Consider the following 20,422-nt stretch of genomic DNA (forward strand, 5'->3'; position numbering starts at 1 on the left):
GGGCACAGCAACGCTGACAGCAGCAAACCCACTCTGCCCACTGCACTTTCCAGGTGGCCCTTTTTTTTTTTTTTTTTTTTTTTTTTTTGGTTTTTCGAGACAGGGTTTCTCTGTGTAGCTTTGCGCCTTTCCTGGATCTCGCGCTGTAGACCAGGCTGGCCTCGAACTCACAGAGATCCGCCTGCCTCTGCCTCCCGAGTGCTGGGATTAAAGGCGTGCGCCACCACCGCCCGGCCCAGGTGGCCCTTTTAAAGGCAGGTCTTGCCTGTATGTGTGTCTATGTGCCTGGTGCCCTCTGAGGCCAAAGAGGGCATTAAACCCCCTAAAACTGGAGTTACTGACATTTATGAGCCACCATGTGGATGCTGGGGACTCAACCCTGGCTCTCTAGAAGAGCAGTCATTGCTCCTAACCACTGAACCATCTCTCCAGCCCCCCACAGGTACTTTTTCTATTTGCCTTTTTTGAGGGGGTGAGGGAGGATGGACTAACAAAACCATGGGGTCAAGGTTCCAACTGCTCTCAAAGTAGCTTTGCTGGCCCAGGTCAAAGCAGTGGGGAGGGGCCGCTGTTGAGCTGAATGGAAACCATAAAGCTGAGTTGTGAGAAAGGGTCGTTCTATTGGGCTAGGGATTCAGCTCAGCAGATCACCTGACTCACAAGCCATCTACTGGGTTCAATCCCTAGCACACAAAAAAGAAAAGAAACCAACAGAAAGGACCTACATAACACGCACTCCTCTCATACATTCCTCTTTAGAAATAAGAGCCTAGATGTGAGAACGATACAACTGAGGAGATTGTAATGAGGTAGCTCACTCCAGGAGCAGACCTGCCTGCCATCCAGGGAGCAGCCTCCTAGCTCCAGAACTGTGGTAGAAGTAGGTGGAAGGCTTGTGTGTCTCAGTGCCTCTACTGGCCCACCAGCAATAGAAGACAGACAGACAGACAGACAGAACAGACACACAGACACACACACACCTGGAACAAAGTGACATCCTCCTAGAAGACCCACCCAAGGCCTTATTGCTGCAAGGCTGAAGCCCCCCTGGAGATATAGTAAAGTCAGCCTATGCCTGTGGCTCTGAGACTGAGACGCCCTGGGGGAAGTACCTGCTCATTGGCTAGTCGTGAACAGGCTGGCAGGGATGTCAGGACTGGGCACTGGGAAGGTCCCATGGAGGCTGTGTCTCCAGTCTCCTACTGGCCCTTCTCCAGGTACCTGCTGCACAGGTCAGCACTGCCCCGCAGCCACTCCTGCAGCTCTTGAGCCTGGCCATGTTAGTTGCATCAAGGTGAAAGGCAGAGAAAAACAAAGACCCTATCATGGTATATTGCTGTGCCATAGCCAAGCCAATTAGCAAGTGAAAGAGCCAGAGTCCTACTCTATCTGGTCCAAACTCCATATTCTTCCCAGACACAGCTCTCAAGCCGTGTTCACAAGGCTTCTCACCACAGCTAAGGCTGACTGGCCCAGCAGAATCTTGGCTGTAGCCTACAAAGTGCTAACTGGTTTTCTAACCCCAAGTCTACCCCAGCAGCCCTCAAAGTTCCAGGGCACACCACCTCTGTGTGGGCCCCTCACTGATAGAGGAGCTGGGGCATCCGGCACTTCTGGGTATCAGTCAGCAACCCTCTAGGCAGGACCTGTATCTGCAGGAGTAGACAGTCCACAGTGCACAGCACACAGGAGGCACGTGGCTAGCCCTGGGCAAGGACCAAGTCACACAGACACGGGGCATGGCCCTCCTCAGGGAAGCCACACTGCCTCCTGAAGCGCACGGTGAGGCACAGGGCTGGCTCCACACCTCCCCAGCAGACAGGGAGGCCTTTGTGTGAGGAGGTTGGCCAGCACCAGGCCTCCTGGCCGGCACATTCCTGCTTAAGTGGAATCATCGAATCTGTGGCTTCCCACTGCTCCAGCTCCGAAGCTGCCACTCAAGTCCTAAAATACTCTCCTGCCTCTGATGAGCTGAGGGCTTTTCCTCAAGAAGACCCTAGAACCACAGGGCAGATACAGGAAGAGAGGAAGGCAGGTCTCTCTCTCTCTCACCCCCACCTAACTGCTAGGCTGGGAAGAATTCCTTCAAGGACTAGCCAGAAAAGAAGAGGGGCAATAAAAAGTAGCCATGCCCTCCTGGTCAGAGACAAGAGACCCCCAGTTCTCATCACATCAGCTAATGCACCTGAACCCATCCCTTCATCTGTATGTGAGCCAGGGGGACCATGGGAAGGTGGCACACAAATCTCACTGTCACTGTTTACTCAGCAAGGTCAGACAACCACCAAAAGGAACGTGCTCCTCCACTGGGCACTGGAGCGACTGCTCGGTGACCAACCGCTTCCAGGGCGGCTTCCGCAGGGAAGCCAAGGAGGGCTGAGAGGAAGAACCTTGCCCTGTTGCCACCACACAGTGCATGGGCAGGCCTGCAGTGCAAGCCAGCTCCGCTGCCGCCATGAGAGCGAACCAGACCTGGCTCGGAGCTATGAAGCATAGCTTCTTTTCTACCTGCCTTGGGAGACAGCTGAGCTCAAATTCTCTCGCTGACCAGATGAACACTCACTCTTACCGATTTCCTGTGCCTGCCCTGGGGTGTACCTGCACCCTACAAGCTGGGGGCGGCCACACAAGTTCACACTCTGCCCTGGTTCCTAAGGCTGAAATGCCTCTTCACAGCCACGGATGGCAAAAAGAAAACAAACGGAGAGCCAGGGTTAGAGTGGTGAGCCGACCAGCCAACACAACTCTAATTAAACCCAAGGCTGGAGATTCCAACAACAAACAGAACTGTGCAGGCATGTCTGGGCTGCACCATAACCACTTATTAACATAGACCGGCCGGGTTTCCCATGGTCTCTACCTCCACGGTGCCTTTCCCTGCCATACCAGCCTCAGCAGCCACAACTTCCTTGAACTCCAAGACACCCGACACCTGTTGCCACTGCACTGGCACCAGGTAGCAGCAGCAGCCGCTTGCCTTGTGCATCTGTGGCCCCTGATCTGTCCGCAAACATGTCTTTTCTATCCACCCGGATGGCCAGGGCCTCCAGGAACAGGATAACCCTTTTAGTATCCTGGCATTTTCTATCACCTGTTTGTGTGGCCTAAACCAGACACCATACACTCCAATGCTCTATCCTGTGCCCACGGCAGACAATACTAATCTATCCCAGAGTTCTTTGAGATTGTGTTTCAAATCCTTGACAGGACAGGGTCCACCCAACTGCTGATTAACCAGAACTAACAGTCAGAGTAAAATCGATCTATAAAGTTGAGTCTACGGATTTTCAACTGGGGACAATTTTGTCCATCAAGGAACATCTAATGAAGTGGCTGGGGATATTTTTTGTTACAAGTAGAGAGAATGAAAAGAGGCCAGGATACTACTATGCATCCCACAGTATCCCAAATGTCATATTTGAGAATGCCTAGCTTAGTCTAACAAATATGTAAATAGCTTATAATCTACCATCCAAACCAGGAAGACACTGAAAGAGCCACAGGCAGTAACCAAGACTGCATCGGCAAACCCCAATACCGAAGGGTTCAGACAAGGAAGGAGGGCTCAAAACGCTTGTCTCATAAAAGTCCCCAGAAAAAGCCACCAACTACCCTATTTGGCAGAATAAATGCTAGTATGTCATAAGCCACAGCCAACTCAGGAAGGAAATTTTTGTCTAGTTCTTGGGGGAGGGGAGGCAGAAGAGGAACCATCTGGCCATACCTTTTAAGACTGGGTGGGGGTGGGGGAGGGCCATGACAAAGCAAACCTGCCCCCTCTCTCACTGGGTGGGCTGCAAGCCCTAAGGCTCCACCCCAAAACAGGGAGTAACGGGCTCCAACAGCCTGAAGACCAAGGTTTCACCTACAATACCTGGGTAAGAAGCCAGGGTTCCTTTTGGAAACACTCTCTACTAGTGACCTATGGTGTTACAAGCCCCCTTCATGCCCCAAGAACAAGACACCTCCTGCTAAAGGCCTCGTGGGCCCACTGTGTACAACAAGAAGGAACTTTTCAACAGCTCAGAATGTGCTCAGTAGGTCCACTTGGGGGCTAAAGAGTTCCAGCAAGCCCAAAGCAAAACAGGAAGCGAAGTGGGGGCTGTGGGTGAGAGAACATGTGGCCTCAGCCCCTGCACAGACCATTCTTGAAGAAGCACAGGGCTTGTAGGTCCCCACACTGACAAGCATTCCCTCCAACTGGTCCCTCAGCTCCCTCCCTGCTGAGGCTATGTTACTCTCTGTCTGCTAAGGGCAAGACACATTATTTTATCTCTGTCTCATAACCATTTCCAATCTATGTGTCCTTCAGAAATCCTCCCCCCAACTTCCTTCTTGAGCAAAAGAAAGCTGGTTAACTCTCTTGGGAAAGCGCCCACAGGTTATCTGATGAGAGTCTAAGGGTCCACTCCAGTGACTGGCTGTGGCTCTCCACTCTGCACCGCTCGTTCTCCCATGACCGCCTAGAAGAGAGCAGCTTAAATCCTGGTGGAGAATGAGAACATGCCCTACTCAGGAAGACCCCAAGTGCACTTCTCGCACTGCGCCACCGGAGAGCCAAGGAAAAGTGACTCATAACCTCTAGAGACAGGGACTCAGACTCCTCTGGAATCTCACAAAATGTTCTCCCACCAGACTGCTCTCATTAGCACTTTCAAACAGACATCCTCCTTTAAAACCAAAGGGCTGGCTTCCACAAGGAATCCTGAGAGATGTGAACATAAGCCAAAGGCCAGGCCAAACCTGAACATCCTGCCTAATAACCTGACCAGGAAATACCTTGTGCACAGCATTGGTGCAGAGTGAAGGGTGCACACTGCCACTTTAAACCACGAAACCCAGGCAAAGCCAATATGAAGGGCATCACCACCACCGCCCAGATTGACTGCAGGGCTTAAAGAACAAAGAATGCAAAAGAAACCACTATCAAAATAAGACGGCCATACTGTTTGGGAGTCGGGCCTGAGTTAGGATTATATGTGCCAGGGACTGGTCAAGGCTCTAAGAACATAAGGGCAGCCAGGGCCTAGTCCATACCGAGGAGAGAAAATAAAGTTTAAAATGCAAACGCAAAGCATTGCCAGGCTCTGGTGCAAAGCTGGTATGAGTCTTCTCCCTGGGGGCAGAGGACTCCGGAGAGGAGCAGTGACGTACTGAGTACTATGTGCCAGTGGAGTAAGTGTGGCGCTCTGAAGCAGAAAGACCTGCTAGAGAAATGCATGAAGGTTCTCTACGCGTCTAACTCTAAGATCTGCAGTCTAGAAAAGTGGTCACCTGACAGGTAGAGGCTCTGACAGAACAGAGTGTTAAAAGGCCAATGATACAGACAAGGAGTTGCAAAGCCAGACCTAAGGCCAGAGCCGTGAGGGTAGGAAGAAAACTGGATCAGAAACAGTAGCAGAAACAACACCTACAGAGTAGGCTGAAGCCAGGCACGGAGAAGCGCAAGGCAGGAGGACTCTGAGTTCAAGACCATCCTGGGCTACACAGTGAGGTACTGTCTCAGAACCCAAGAAACACAACAAAATGAAAGTGTTGGCTGAGTTGGGAAAAGGGGTGAGGACAGGAGAGTGTGTGACAAGCCTGGGCGCTAGGCTTCTAGCAGCAATGTGGGGACAGACTGCCTGGCAGTGATGGGGGACAGTACCAGTGCGCAGCCAGACACTGAAGGCAGAAACCACTCCAGTGGCTGAATGAAAGGCCCAGGGCTGAGGCTGAGCCTAAAAGATGTACCCACAGGCAGAAGCAAGAGCGCCATGGAGACAACCAAGTAGACAGGGAGGAGGGAGTCAGAGGGAGCAGAGAGACGCCTGAAGGAAAGGCAGGGAGACTGCCCCACACCAGGACAGGGAAGACAGTGGGACCTCAGAAGTATGGAGGTAATGGGTGACCTGTCAGTCAGTCTAGCCAGGAAGTGGCCAAGGGGTGTGGCCAGGACGAGAAGGAATTAGTGAACAAACATTCTCCCACAGCTGTGCCAGGACACAGGACACAGCAAGCGGAGGGGAGCAGGCAGCAGGTGAGACCTCACATCTGCTCTCTAAAAGGGGATGCACTCCAGCGTATGCACTGTCTGCAAGGAACACAAGAACTCATAGAAGGACCTAGAACAGAGCCAGAAACTCACGTGGGAACTCTCAGAAGGATGAGTACATGGGAAAACAATCAGAAAGTGTATCTTTCAAGTTTCTAGAACAGTCTGTCAACACACAAACATGTCCTTTAGATAGCCATTGGCTCTGGCTCTTATACGATGATTGATACACCAGCCTCCGTGATGCACTGCCCCATCACCAGTCACTAGAGCAATGCGACACTAAATGTGGATCAGCTCCTGCAAGTGTCTTGACATGACAGGTAGGGATGGAGCCCCTAGAAAGGCCAGGCAAGGACCTCAGTGCCCCGAAGCACTCACCCTGCATCATGCTTCTGTAGGCGGTGTCTGTGATGGCGTAGATGTGGGGCGGCATCTCGTGCCTCTTCTTGCCCTTGTACATGTCCACAATCTCCTCTGAGTAGATGGGCAGGTTCTTATAAGGGTTGATGACCACACAGAACAGGCCTGAGTAGGTCTACAGAAAGCAACAAAAGGCAATGGTTTAGCAAGTCTGAGTCTCGACAGCATTCAACCTTTGTGCGGCTGAGTGTCCACTGTTTCCAAGACCACAACTCCGCCTAGGGAGAAAGTGCTCTCTGGTGTCCCTGCAGCTGCTGATGCTGCAGGCAAACTAACACTCTCTCAACACAGGTGGCTGCAGGCTTTGTATGCTGACAAGTGTGCATCAGACGAGGTCCATATCAAAGTATACAGAAGTCAAGTTACAAAACTCAGATTCCAGCCAGGCATGGTGGTGCAGCCTTTAATCCCAGCACTCAGGAGGCAGAGGCAGGCAGATCTCTGAGTCTGAGGCCAGCCCTATTCTACAGAGTTGAGTTCCAGGACAGCAAGGGCTACACAGAGAAACCCTGTCTCAAAAAACAAAAAGCAAAACAAAAAACATCAGATCCTAGGACAATAAGAGATGTGTCTGCCATTGTGAGAGATGCACAAAGATTAAGGATTCAACTGTATCTCAGAAAACTGCAAAGAAGCACAAGTAATTCTACACTGACACACACGAGCTCCACCCTAACACTGGGAAAGCTCACCACAGATCCTCAATGGCTAAAAGCTAGCTCCTGCCCTGCATTCCTGTACAAACCTTTAAAAAACATAAGGGCCACTTTTGGGTCCTCTGAAAGCTTCTTCAAGGGGCAGAAACTCAAAAAACTGTCAATACCCTTAAGGCCAGACACGTACAATACACCCAACGTCCCAGGTCTGCTTTGACCTTTAAAAGCAAAACCCTGGAGTCAGATACCCTGAGTTCAAATCCCAATTGAGATGCAGGGGTGGGGTCCTTACCCTTCTTCCTCCATTTCCCAATCTGTAGAAAGAGCATGGGTGGAGACTGGTACCTTACTCAATGGTGAGGAGTAGGAACACACCGTTGTGGAGAGCTGCTGTTTGAGGCTGCTTCCTACGGTGAGCTTACACAGCTCTTTCCTCCATGTTTCTAGAGGAAATGCCCACAATGCCTTGTGACCAATTCTAATAAATTCCCTGCTTATTTCAGACACACAGACGGTGGGCTCTTAACCAGCACATGAGATCTGTCCCTGCCAAGGGCATCCAGGGATGCTCAGTTTGGGGAATACAGCTGTATCCTTCAAACAGCAATAGCTATCTTCTTGGGGAAATGATCCCAAGCTGGAGGGAAAGCTGGGGAGCGAGGTTCAGCACCCCAGGCTCCACACCAAAACTGCTGTCTGCTAAGGGACAATTAAAGGTCACAAGGCATGAAGCCTCACTGGGAACAAACTCAGGCCTCAAGAGGACCAGGGTCGACCTCCTTGGTCTGAAGGGCCAAGTCTCCAATCATCCTTTGCTTTCCTCACTCCATGCTCCCTGCATCTCTGCTGTACACTTCCATCCCGATCCAGGAGCAGCCCATCTGGGGAGCTGATCGTGGGATGCATCCAGTCCCTTCCACCTGCGCTCTCTCTCTAGTAAACTGCAAAGCTCAACCCAGGGGTTCACACAGAAGCCAGGCATGAAGACAGGGTTCTTCCCCAGCACTGACCAAAGGTTCTCCTTGGAACTTCGAACGAGCGAGGCTGAGGACAATGCTCAGAGGGCCCCACCACCCAGACACTGGTCAGCTGCTCTCCTGAGGGAACTGGTCTGTACCCTAACCAGGTGTGCTGGTCTGCACTGGGGAAAGCAGCTGACCTGGACACTAACGAAGACTTCCTTCTTCCCAGGAGTTGTGGGAGTGAGACGGGATTCCCGCCACGTGTTCTCCTTCCGACTACTCTATTTTCAAGGGACCAGGGAGGTCAAAGCAAAGGAACCCAAATGTGGCACTGGCTTGGGTGCTGCCAAAGGAAGAAGGGAGCAAGGTCATCTTGTGGTATCCTCTGTGTGAATGTCAGATGGCATTAGGTAGGGACCAGATAGAAGGCTGGACAATAGTGAGGTCATCCCAGGATCTTCCAACAATTGGACTTTGTCCTCAGCCTTGGAGAAAAAACCCTATATCTAGGAACTCCAGCCCGATAGAAGCCAAGGACACATGGTCCCACATATAGGGTGTGCCACAAAGCCAGATGTTTGAAACAGCTGGCAGAAACAGAAGGGGACAGAGGGTCATTGGGACCATTCTTTTGGACAGCTGGGTGGTCCAAAAGACACTACAGAGGGCTCTAAAGGACTCTGGGCTAACCCCAAGCCAAGGACAGCAGGCAGCTGAGCCCCGAGAAGGGGGCACACAGCTCAGGTGGGAGGAAGGAGCACATTAAACGCTCACGGAGGCACAGACACTGAGCAAGTGGCTCTGCTCCCACGCAGCCGCCACACGAGGGAGCTGCTCCATTCACAGGCCACAGAGGCTCTTTGTGCCCAATCGCCCCCTGTCCCAGAGCCTCACTTCCCCCGAAGGAAAAGACAGAGCAGCTGTGGTGCAGAATTGGCCGTGCCGCCCACAAGGCTAGGCAAATGCAGCATGAAGGTTCCCGGGGTCACAGTGTGGGACCGTGCTGCACATATATAGGCCGTGAGGGAGGCTGCACCCTGCCCAGCCATCCAAAGGCTTTGATTGCCCCAGTTCTGCACCTGCTGGGTGGGATCTCCACTAGCAACTCCTAGTGATGCTACCTGGGGGTCGGTCTGTGGCGGGGCAACCTACACAGGACAGCCAAGAAACCAAACCAAGAGCTGACGCCTGCCACCAGAGCTCTGGGGGAAAAGCTTGGCTTCTACCCGCCACATCCACCTACAGAAAGACGTCCTGCCAGTCACTCACAAGGGTGTACTGCCTTAATACTGAATTACTTTGACAGCTAATATTGCCTGCGTGGGGAGGAAAGACCACTGGCAGCTAGCTAGAGGTTAAGAGCAGGTGGCTAGCCGGTTTCTCACCCAGGGACTCAGTTAAATGGAGACACCAGTGGTACACCAAGTAGAGGATTTGGACTGAAACAGTAAAGCGGCCAGAGTCCGGACCTGGTGCAAGCCGAGAGCCACCTGGAAGCTTTGCAGAGGAAGTGAGGCTCCACAGCACCACGTGACAGTCAGTAAGGGGCAGGCTGGCACGGCAGAGTGAATGGGACATCAACAACAAATCCTGCTAAGAGCGTTCTACTCCCAGGCAAGGGGAATATGGCTCCCATGCTATCTGGGCAGACAGACAAGGCTTTCCTCCTTCATTTTTCTGCAGGCTCCCAATTTGAATTTCATGTTTGATGCTTCTTAGGGACAGGATTTGAATTTGTGTCACCAAAAACCCCAGGTTCCAGGACCAGAGATAGGAGTCAACGGTGAAGAGCACTGAATGCTCTTCCAGAGGACCAAAGTTTGGTTCCCAGCGCCCACATGGCAGCTCACTCACAACTATCTATAACTGCAGTTTTCCAAGGATTTCCAATGCCCTCTTCTGGCCTCTACAGCATGCAGGCAAAATACCCATACACATAAAATTAGTTTAATTAAAAAAAATTATTAAAAAAAAAAACAAACAGATTTCGCTCCCAGCCCTTGCCAGCACCTCACTGTGTATAAGGTCCCATCTAAGTGCCATCCCATCTGCAGGCCTCAACTCTTCCCACCCTTCCAGATGAACTAAAGCACTCCATAAAGAATGCTTCTTCCAACAGACAAACTGTGCTTGCTGGGAAGCCCTGACTAATCAGACTGAGGACCAACAAGTGAGCAGAAAAAAGGACTTGTCGTGAAGGACTACTTTAGCATCAGCAAGGTGGTGGTCTGGCCCACTCGGAATGTCTGTGTAATCCCAAGTGTCAACACTCAATTGAGGGCTTTGGCATGTGGGGTAGCAGCCATCCAGTGGGGTAGGATGTACCCTATAGAAATGTGAAATCGCCCTGGCGTCTCACAGAAGACTCAAGGGCTGAGCCCTTGGGAGCTCTCAGCCTCCTCAGCAGCAGCACACAAGCCTGCTCCTCCCCAAAATCAAAAGCAAGCCTGTGCATCGAGACTTGGACTTCCCGTCTGTCAGATGATAAGGGCTATAAAAACCTTGAGATACCTCATTCCCCTGGATTCTGAACTATGTTATTTGGCCTTGAGAACAAGACCAAGGTGGCTGCAGAAGCACATTCAAACAAAGAGCTGTTTTAGGAAGAACAACCACCACATTATTTCTTCCTTAACAGCTGCACTAAAAAGAGGAATCGGGGCCTCTGGCCTCTCTGGCCTCGGCAGAAGCATGGTAGCAGAAGGAATGTCATTTGGTGAGTGCCTCAGAAGATGCACGGTTGGACTGCTGCTGTGGTTCCACAGCCCACCGCCTTCAGAAGCCCACCTTTGGCAAATGTGGCCCTGACAAACGCAAGGAAAAGTATAACTGGAGTGCCAAGGGCACCAGCAAATGGGGCGCCTAAGAACTGTCTATGGCAGACTCAGATACCTATTTTTGTGATGGAGAAATGTCTAAGGCCAAGGAGGAAGTGGATGCAGCATCCAGTTCTTCTTGAGGATTTCAATGATCTATCATAAAATAAACATTCTGTTTTCAAAGGCTGTTTAAGAAAAGGGTGAATCGGTGGCTGGCACTAGAAGGAACCTTGTGACCTCAGGGTCAGTAAAGCTCAGAGCCTGTAACGGGTGGTGGGGAGGGCCTGGGAAAATGCTCTTCTCTCTCCATCTAAAATCATAGCCCCAATAGAAGAAAGAGACTCTGGTCTTTGGCATACTTAGGGCCTTTGCCCACACTGCTCTGTAGGCCCTGGCATGGAACCAGCCTAACTAACTAACATGTTCTGGGTCACCCTTCCACTCTGGGCAGCTTGGCTCTGTTCTACGTGTAACCCCACGAAAGAGGCTTTACCAACAGGATTCTCCAAGGGGAAAAAAAAAACGCTTTAAGTACCAAGATGGGACTGAACCAAACTAGTGGCTAGAGGGGTTGATCAGGTAGTCCAGGAAGAAGAAGGGAGCCAGGAGACAGAGGGCAGCGCCCCGTTAGAGGAACTGACTAGGCTAGCTGAACCCGCACGTCCCCACAAAGATCTGAGGTCAGAGGCGAGCAGGTGGGAGCATGTTATTCCTACATGTGGCCAAAAACAAGGTGAGCAGGGGACAGAAATGGTAATGTCATAGAACATTCCACCAGGATGGGCAGATGCAACAGCATCTCACCTGGCACTCCTTAAAGCCCTCTCCTCACGCAATGGCCGGAGACCTGGCACCTGGGGGTAGAGAGGTCCCGCCCGACCAGGGTCACTTACATAGATGAGCCCTGAGTAGTAACGCTCCTTGAGGTTGTGCAGCACCGAAGCTTCGTTGAGGCACGTGAGCTCTGCCATGTCCTCCACCTTGGAGAACTTGGGCGGGTTCATCTTCTGGATGTCATCCTTGTTTACCTTCACCTTCTTTCCATTCTCCACGAGCTCCACGATGGCCTCCTCGCCCGCCTCCTCCTTGAGGCTGGCTGGCTCAAAGCCATTCTTGTCGGAAGGCACCCAGACCAACTTCTTGGCAGCCCAGTCGGCCTGGGCCAGCGGGTTATTGATGAAGTTTTTATCCACATAGAGGTACTTGTCTGCAGCCTGTTGGGCCATGGTGACTTAGGGCCAGGACCTAAGAGGAGAAACAATAATGGAGCATCAGCCACGGAGCATCAGCCACAGAAGACTTCTCCCTGCAAACGCTCATGCAGTGAAATTCCACATAATCAGACCGAGCAATTGCCAGAATTTTCTTACTCTACGTATCTGAGAGAAAGCAAGATTTGGTTAGAAATTAATAAGTAAGCGCATCACTCTATGATCAGCACACACGCAATTCTATAAACAACACTACCATGGGAAGGGATGAGTTTTGAGTCTCTACAAAGACAGACTCAGCCACGGTCCACTGCGGAGGCAGCAGGGCAACCACACCACCGAATACTTCCAACAACACAGGTATCTAATTAGCCAAAACGGCAACTCACAACAACTACACGACAGAAATAAAAACCGAAGCCAGGCTCTGGGCTATACCATCAAGTGAAAGGGAACAGGCATGCCTCAGGGGTCAGGGGACACAATCACTACTTGTGACTTGTTCTTTTCAAAGCTCATTTGCAGAATAAAGATGAGAAGCAACTAGTCCTCACTGAATCACAAACGGCAAGGGCATATATTATGACACCCGTCTGTAAGCACGGTTCCCTGGGAGCCAGGGATTTGTGCAGAGAGGCTTCGAGGACTGTATAGGTCCTGGTCTATGGCCTTCCCGTGTTTAGCAAGGTGGTGATTGAAGCCCATAGACACAGGCTGGATCCCTGGGGAACTACTCTTACTTTTGACTGAACCAAAACCAGGATCTGAAACCTGGTATAAGGTACTGGGCCCAAAGCCACCAGAGGAAGCAACCAGAAGCTGGAACACAAGTAAGGGACACAGGTAAGTTCTGCTCTGTGAGATCAAGTCTGACCATCTTACTCTGGAAAGCCACAAAGATTCCAGATTCAAACCCAGAGTTCCTCAGCTTTCAAGTTTCCTGATTCCAGCAGGGATTCAGATGCCAAAGAGGCTGGAGGCTTTGGCTGCCCAGGCCTCCATCTCTGGCTTGTTAAATGGTTTCCAGACCTAGGCTCAGGGGCTCCCTGCTCACTCCACCAGGGGCTGTTTTCCTGGAAACCTGGTACTCCCAAACTCCCTCCCAAGAGGGAGGCAAGTTCAGGGAACCCTGGCAGCCTCGGCAGCTCCCTCAGCTGGTAGCTTTCCTCATCTAAACCCAGCCCCAGGAAACTACAGTTCTTACTACAGTCCTTACACCCCCTCAGCCTCCTGCACAAGGCGCCATCTACCTTGCAAGGACTGCTGGAGAGAGGCCAGGGTCCAGAGTCAGCTGGTAGCAAGCAGAACAGAATCAGGCAGCTGTGAAGTGCCTGCAGGCTTCCCCTTTTCTGTGGAGTGAGCTCCAGAGTGCCAGCACTTACTCCAGGCACTGCCAATTTAGACCAGGCCACTGGACAAACCTTCTGTCTGCCACACACAGTAATCCCCAGGTGTCCTCTCCCCCCCCACACACCCCAAAAGGCGCCTGACCAAGACTAACAGCCTCCCCACCACATCCCTACTCTGCTCACAAACCACTGTGAACACACAACCCAGGCTTTCATCAGCTGCTGGTTCCCAACTTTTTCAGAACTCAAAGTCAAACTCATCTCCATCATTGGTCTCCAGAATCCTGAGTACATGGCAGCTTCACTACAGGCGTGAAGTCTCAGCACTGGGAAGGCTAGCTAAGGCAGGAGGATCGTAGTTAGAGGCCAGCCTGGGTTACACAGTGAAACCCATCTCATCCACTGAAGACGCCCAAGGGTACACTTGAGGGTATGCATACTGCCCTGCACAAGATCCCTACACCAGGAGGTGGACAGTTGGTAAGTGTCTACCACCAATATCAAGCTTACTGCCTCCCTGCCAGTCTCCTAGAAAGCACCTTTTATCATCTCTAATTCATAGAAGAGAGAGCAGACTCAGAGAGGGCGCATCACTGCTCGGGATGCCCAGCTCAGCCATGCAGTGGGGTTCTAACCCACATTTGCCTTTGCCTCTAGGCTGCTGTCCTACCTAGGCTTGCGCTGCAATTGTCACAGCTCAGTGTGATTGGGGGGGGGGGGGGGGCAGTGTATATACATATTCTTAAAATATTTTTAACAAAAAAAAATCATTTTTCTGGGAGCTGGAGAGATGGCTTAGCAGTCAAGCATGCTTGCTGCTCTTGCAGGGAGGGGATCCAGGTTGGTTCCCAGAATGCACATGGTGGTTCACCAGAACCAGGGGATCCGATCCTCTCTTCTGACCTCTGTGGGAACCAGGCGCACAAACACACACACACGCACGCACACACACACACACACAAAGGCAAAACACTGATATGCATAAAATTCCAAAGCCGTTGTCTCTCTTTTTACTGGTCCTCTTTAGTTGTGACTCATAGAAACGCTCATGACAGACAGAGGAAAGACTCACACTCACCTTCCTAACTTACTGCATGCATCCATTTCCCTACAGGGTTCTGTGTTTAGCCAAAGCTTCACTTACAAGGGATGGAAGCAACTCTACTAGCTCGCTGGAGCTAAGGGCTGGGACTCAAACCCAGAACACTTCTTCGTGGGTCACTAGTGACTGCACAGTAGTCCAGAGCGGGCTGTTTGGTTTGGAGTGACATAGTTGAGGAGGGGGAGTCTGGATTTGGTTTGGGTTTTTGTTTGTGTTACTGTCCTCAGTACTAGGAATTGAATTGAACCTGCGGCCTCACACATGCTAGGTAAGCACTCTACCACTGGGCTAGCCCCTAAACAGTTCTTCAATACCACTTGGAGGGGGTTCCCTTATTACCTGTAGGCCTCCTTGCAGTAAGCCTTGCAGCCATGCCATTTCGGCTGTGGAGGAGTGTGGGGACACATCAGTGGCCCTGGGCCGTGCAATCTAATCATCTTCTAAGAGGGCGGCCGCCATTAGGGCAGGAGTGTGTGTGTGTGTGTGTGTGTGTGTGTGTGTGTGTGTGTGTGTGTGTGTGTGTGTCGCGCGCGCATAATAGACCATGACCCTGCCAACACTGCCTGCCCTGGCACTCACAGCAATGCTCCTGCAGCTGGGCTGGGTCCTCCTCAGAGGGGCTGGCAGGCAGCACTCAAGGAGTTAAACGCAGTAGCTCTGGCCCACTGGAGACTGGGTCGGGTTGGGCCGCTCTTCCCTAGCAGCTTCCTGCGGGTGCCCATCCAACTTCAGAAACCCAAGCTGTTGCCTTTTTAGGCCATAATCGAGCAGGACACACCAGAAGCTAAATTAGGACTCTCAGGAAATGATGAAACTAAAAGCAAAGAGGTTGACCAAAAACCTCTTCTTTCAACCCAGAAGGCGATTCCTTCGCTATCCACCTCCCCAGCCTCCCCCCAAGCACCCACTAGGTTGTCTCCCCCCGCTCCCCACCCCCCAATCCCGCTCTTCTTTTTACTTATTTGTGTGTTTATTCAGAAAGCAAACTGTTGGCCCAGTAAAGATGGAAATTACTCTGGTGGAGACACTGTGAGCTTTTCCATTCCTAGACAACCGGACTAGTCCACCATCCTCCAAGGCCAAATTCCAGGCTGGCAGCCCTCAGGTTGTCACGCTCGTCATAAAGCCTCTGCTCTCCAGACTTGCTAATGAGTGCTCAATTTCCACTCCATCCTGGCAGTCATTTCAGAAGGGCTATTTCATCACATCCACTTTATGGGTAAGGGAGACAAGGTTCCAACAGGCCTCAGGATCCAGGTTAACGGAGACCTGTGTGGCCTCCAAGCACTGTCATTTACCCTTGAACCAATGTCTCCCTGAAGTCACAGAACTCTGGGATAGAAACAAACAGAGAAAGACACCCCTGGTGAAGCAGACATTAGGGTGTCTCCTCCAAGCTATAAGCCTAGCTTGCACAGGAATTCTGATCAAAAAATGGAAACTGCCAGAACTAAAGTAAGGTGGTAAGTGTAGTCGGATTCAGCAGTCAACCAACGCCTACAAGACTGATTGCAGTCCTGACCCTGGCGGCTTCCACTCAGACTCTGTGGTATGGTTTGGACGTTAATGTCCCACCCCACAAGGCTCAAGTGCGGATGGCCTGGCCCCCAACGCAGAAACGCTCAGAGGTGGAACTGGGGGGAAGTGACTGGATCGTGAGGTCTCTTCAGCGGATTCATAATTTGATGTCTTTGTAGGGAGGTGGTAGTAACCATTTTCAGAGGTGACGCCCAGTGAACACGGATCGCAGAGGGAGTGTCCTCGGAGGTCACAGCTTGTCCCAGGACATTCCTTGCTGCCTCTGTACCTCCTCACTGCCATGAGGCAAGCAGCTTTCCTCCACACCCTCCTACCTGTGATGATGCTCTGCCTCCCCACAGGCCCAGAAAGACAGAGGCAGCAGAAGACAGACAGACACCCCCGCAGCTGCCAGCCAAAGTGATCTTTTCCTCTTTAAAACATTTCTGTCAGGTAACTGGCATAAGGACACACAGCTGAGTGGCACACACTGGAAGCCCCGGTCCAGCTTAATCACAGATGATGGCTCCTGCATCCGCATTCCCCATCTCCTGAGAACATAGGTGAGCATGCCCTTCCTCCCTCTCCTCACAGCTATTGGTTTAGAGGTCAATGAAATTATCAAGGCCTGGATCCCACCCCACCACTAACGACAACAGTTCTAGAAAAGGAAAGACTGTATGTAACAACCTTCAAAGCCATGAGCTTCATTTATTCAGCCAACAAATACGTATTGAGGATATACACATAAAAAGTCACTGCAAAGATGCAAACCCCCCCCCCCCCCCCCCCCCCCCCCCCCCCGCCGCCCGGGGGTTTTACAATGCAGAGGGACACAGGACAGACTGCACACACAGCTCCCTGAGGGGTCAATGTGAACCAAGAAGGGCAGACAGAGCAGAGGGAAGGTAATTTTCTTCTGTTTTGGTCACTGTGTTCCCCAAACCCAAATGCACCAGGTGCCCACTAGACACTCGATGACTGAGGAGGGGCTGCTTGCCATTTACCCCTGGGCCCTGACAACACCTGATACCACTTCAGCTGCTTTCCCCATGCACAGGTTGTTAAATTCCACATATGCTGCTCCTCAAATGCATCTACACTGTGGAACACCATGTCAACAACCAGCCCCAACACAGACTCAGTGAAGCAAGAAGCCAGGAGAAACAAGAAAAAGGGGGACTCGGAGGGAGCTCAGGGGGGCAAGCACCAAGGCTGTGAAACCGGTGAAGCTGGGTAGAATACTGACAACCGATGGGGAAGGGAGAGGAGAAAGAGAAAGCAGTGATTCATAAACACAAATGGTATGCTTGCTTAAGGCAGCATTCTTCCACCTCGGTGCTTTTCTAGGCCCAAATCATGCTTGGTGGAGTTGACCTGCGTATTGTTAAAATGTTGAGACATATCCTAAGCCTCTGCCGACTGAATGCCAATAGCATCCTGTCCCCAGTATAACAACCAAAAATGCCTCAGACATCACCAAAGATGGAGATTTAAAAAACAAGGTGCCGGGTGGTGGTGGCGCACGCCTTTAATCCCAGCACCCGGGAGGCAGAGCCAGGTGGATCTCTGTGAGTTCGAGGCCAGCCTGGTCTCCAAAGCGAGTTCCAGGAAAAGGCGCAAAGCTACACAGAGAAACCCTGTCTCAAAAAACCAAAAGACAAGGTGCACCTCAAGAAAAATCTCCCCTGGCTCTGAGGTGTCTGACCAATCTCCTGTGTGACACAGGAGTCTGGCTTGTACAGAACCCAATGGTAGAATGCTCTTGCCTAACATGTGGGAGAACCTACGTTCAATCCCCAGCACACAAAAAGAAAAAGGAAAAACAAAACAAAACAAAACACTTCACAGAGCTGAACATGGTGGTACACGCCTTTAATCCCAGCACCTGGGAGGCAGAGGCAGGCACATCTCTGTGAGTTCAAGGCCAGCCTGGTCTACATAGCAAGTTCCTGGCCAGCCAAGGGGTCATAGCAAGACCCTGTCTCCAAAAAAAAATAACAAAATAAATAAAACAAACAAAACACTTCACAGGTCTCTACATGGAGAAATCACTTAAAATTATCCTCCAGGGACCAGAAGTGCTACCAGCCTACTTACTACTCAGAGTGCTCAGGAGTTTGAAGGCAGTCCAGGTTCAACATTACAGCAAGATCCTGTGGCCAAAGGAAGTTAAGTTCTGAGGCTAATTTGACTCTAGGACCCAAACAATAATGAGCGTGGATGACACTGTCACCAAGAAAGGATTGTCCTTTATAACAGGCTATACTTTAAGGGATTTACTTGACTGTCTGCACTTTAAAGGTCCTTGGGCCAGGGGACGAGCGTGGCAGAGTGCTTTTGTAGTGCACAAAGTTAGTGATGTCTCGTGTTCAATCCTCACAAGTCAATATTCTAAGTAGCCTAATTTTAAAATAACACACAGAAGACGTGGTGCGTCTCCCTAGAGGGCACGAAGCTCCCCCAGAAACCCCAACAACACAGGAGCTCAGACAGTGATTCATAAGCAAAGTTCACCAGCATCAAACAGTCCAGGGAAGCAGCAGAAAGCAGCTGGTAATGGGGAGGGAGAGGGGAGCAGGAATCGTTCCACATCAGTGCCAACTTATCCTATCTGGAGAATTCCACATCAAATGCTATTTATGAGTGACACTATGGGACAGTCAGGATTAGTCCTGGGGAGCCCATGGCTTCCTCTCTGGGGTACCTAGATCCCAGATGAGAACTCCCCTTCCCACTCAGGCCTCTCTTCCACACTCCAATTCATCTAAGCACCTTCCAAGGAGCTACCTCCACCTGGAGGGGCACCTTCCCTCAACTCTCCACCTCCCATGCCCTGTTCTAGGTCTCTGTCGGTCTGGCTACATACACAAGTTTACATACACACTGGAGAGTAAACTCCTCCAGTGGATGAATGAGGCCTATCACCAGTGCCCTGCGTATCCACACTTCTCCCTAGCCTCCTTCCCAGCTTAAGACTCTGCAATTCACATTGCTACTTACACATTCTCCTGTTTTATAGACATGACTGGTTAGGTTCAAACAGATTCCGTAATACCACACCTTCTTCAAAATAAGCCGAATCATCTCAGCTTGTGAGTAGGCTGCCCTGCCCTCCCCCTCTCCAATGTCTATCCCAGCTCCATGCTCATGGCCCAATCTGATCTGGACCCCAGAGCTCCTAAGAGGCTGTTTTCTCTGCATCAGGAAGCCCTCGGCTCTCAGCTCATGTAGCAAAAAGATGTCCTGTTTGGTGTCCGTCCCCTCTATGCCCTGGGTTCATTTCCACCACAGTGACCAACTGGTCAAACTGTAATTGCTTACAGTTTCATTTGAGGACAGGAACTGAGTCTCAACCATCTCAATTCCAATGTTTAGGGCAATGTGTGGCCAGGGCAGGGACTGGGCTAGGGTTTTGTGAGTGAGTGAGTGAGTGAGTGAGTGAGTGAGTGAGTGAGTGAATGAATGAATGAGGTGGCTAGGAAACCACCCAAGCTTTACAGAGGGGGCCAGAGGAGAGGAGAGGAGGGGGACACACTGTCACAAGAAGTGAGGGGCATGGCTAGCTCACCTTTAGGAAAACTAAGTCATTCGTGGACTGATTGTCACACGCTCCAAACAGAAAGGGAAGGCATAATTGAGGCTTCAGTGTACAAAGAAAAACGGAGTGGAGATAACTTATTGACCCCCAAAAAAAGCTTTGTATAGGATAGAACTGTTTTCTAGAACCTTCAGGTACCCCAACTTACCAAGGCAAAGTTGTCCCTAGCAGACCAATATACCGAAAAGGACATTGACAAGCACAGCCCGTGCTGCCTTTGGGTGCCATAAGAGGCTGAAGGGCTAAGTGTTCACCTGTCGTCAACCGAGGGCTGTGGCCATCAGTCTTGGAACTGGGAACAGTGGGGGCATCCGTTCAAACCCCAAGTTTGGAGTACACCAAACACACAGAATGGGTATGCTGTGTGTGGGGGCCAAGAAGACCAGGGCTGGATTCCACAGTTTTGTGTCCTCTGCTCAACTCCTGGGACCCGAAAGCTATTAGCACCTCAGACTGCTGGCTTCTGAATGAGGGGGGAGGGGCAACCCATGAGAGGAGCTGCAATTCATGCTCCCCCAGACTCCTAGTAGTTCGCATTCTTCTCCTTTGTCCTGCTCCCAGAGTGACCACCCCCATCTTCCCCAGGAGGGGTGCCTGTGACTCTGCAGGTTCTGCCCTCCCCTTAGAGGAAGGGAACACCACCAGAGCCTCCTGCAGAGTTCTGACGCAAGCAGGAGGAAGGCTGCCTCAACTCCTCGGATTAGACTTGGCACTCCGGAGATCCAGTGGGGGAAAAGACTGTTCCAA

At 51.3% G+C, this 20,422-nt stretch overlaps 1 protein-coding gene across 2 annotated transcripts in view; it reads right to left on the minus strand.

Moving 5' to 3' along the window:
- Positions 1-20,422, minus strand: part of Myh9 (myosin heavy chain 9) — an 87,586-nt gene that overhangs the window by 44,685 nt on the left and 22,479 nt on the right. For both annotated transcript variants that reach the window (XM_052748245.1, XM_052748246.1), the window contains exons 2-3: positions 11,788-12,139; positions 6,416-6,572 (exon numbers count right to left, since the gene is read on the minus strand). In XM_052748245.1, coding sequence (XP_052604205.1) covers positions 6,416-6,572; positions 11,788-12,120 — 490 coding nt within the window. In that variant the 5' untranslated portion in view covers positions 12,121-12,139. The remainder of the gene's footprint in view (positions 1-6,415; positions 6,573-11,787; positions 12,140-20,422) is intronic.

The sequence above is a fragment of the Peromyscus californicus genome, unplaced genomic scaffold, assembly GCF_007827085.1.
Source record: "Peromyscus californicus insignis strain IS unplaced genomic scaffold, ASM782708v3 Scaffold_20__1_contigs__length_68692818, whole genome shotgun sequence".
Lineage (NCBI taxonomy): Eukaryota > Metazoa > Chordata > Mammalia > Rodentia > Cricetidae > Peromyscus > Peromyscus californicus.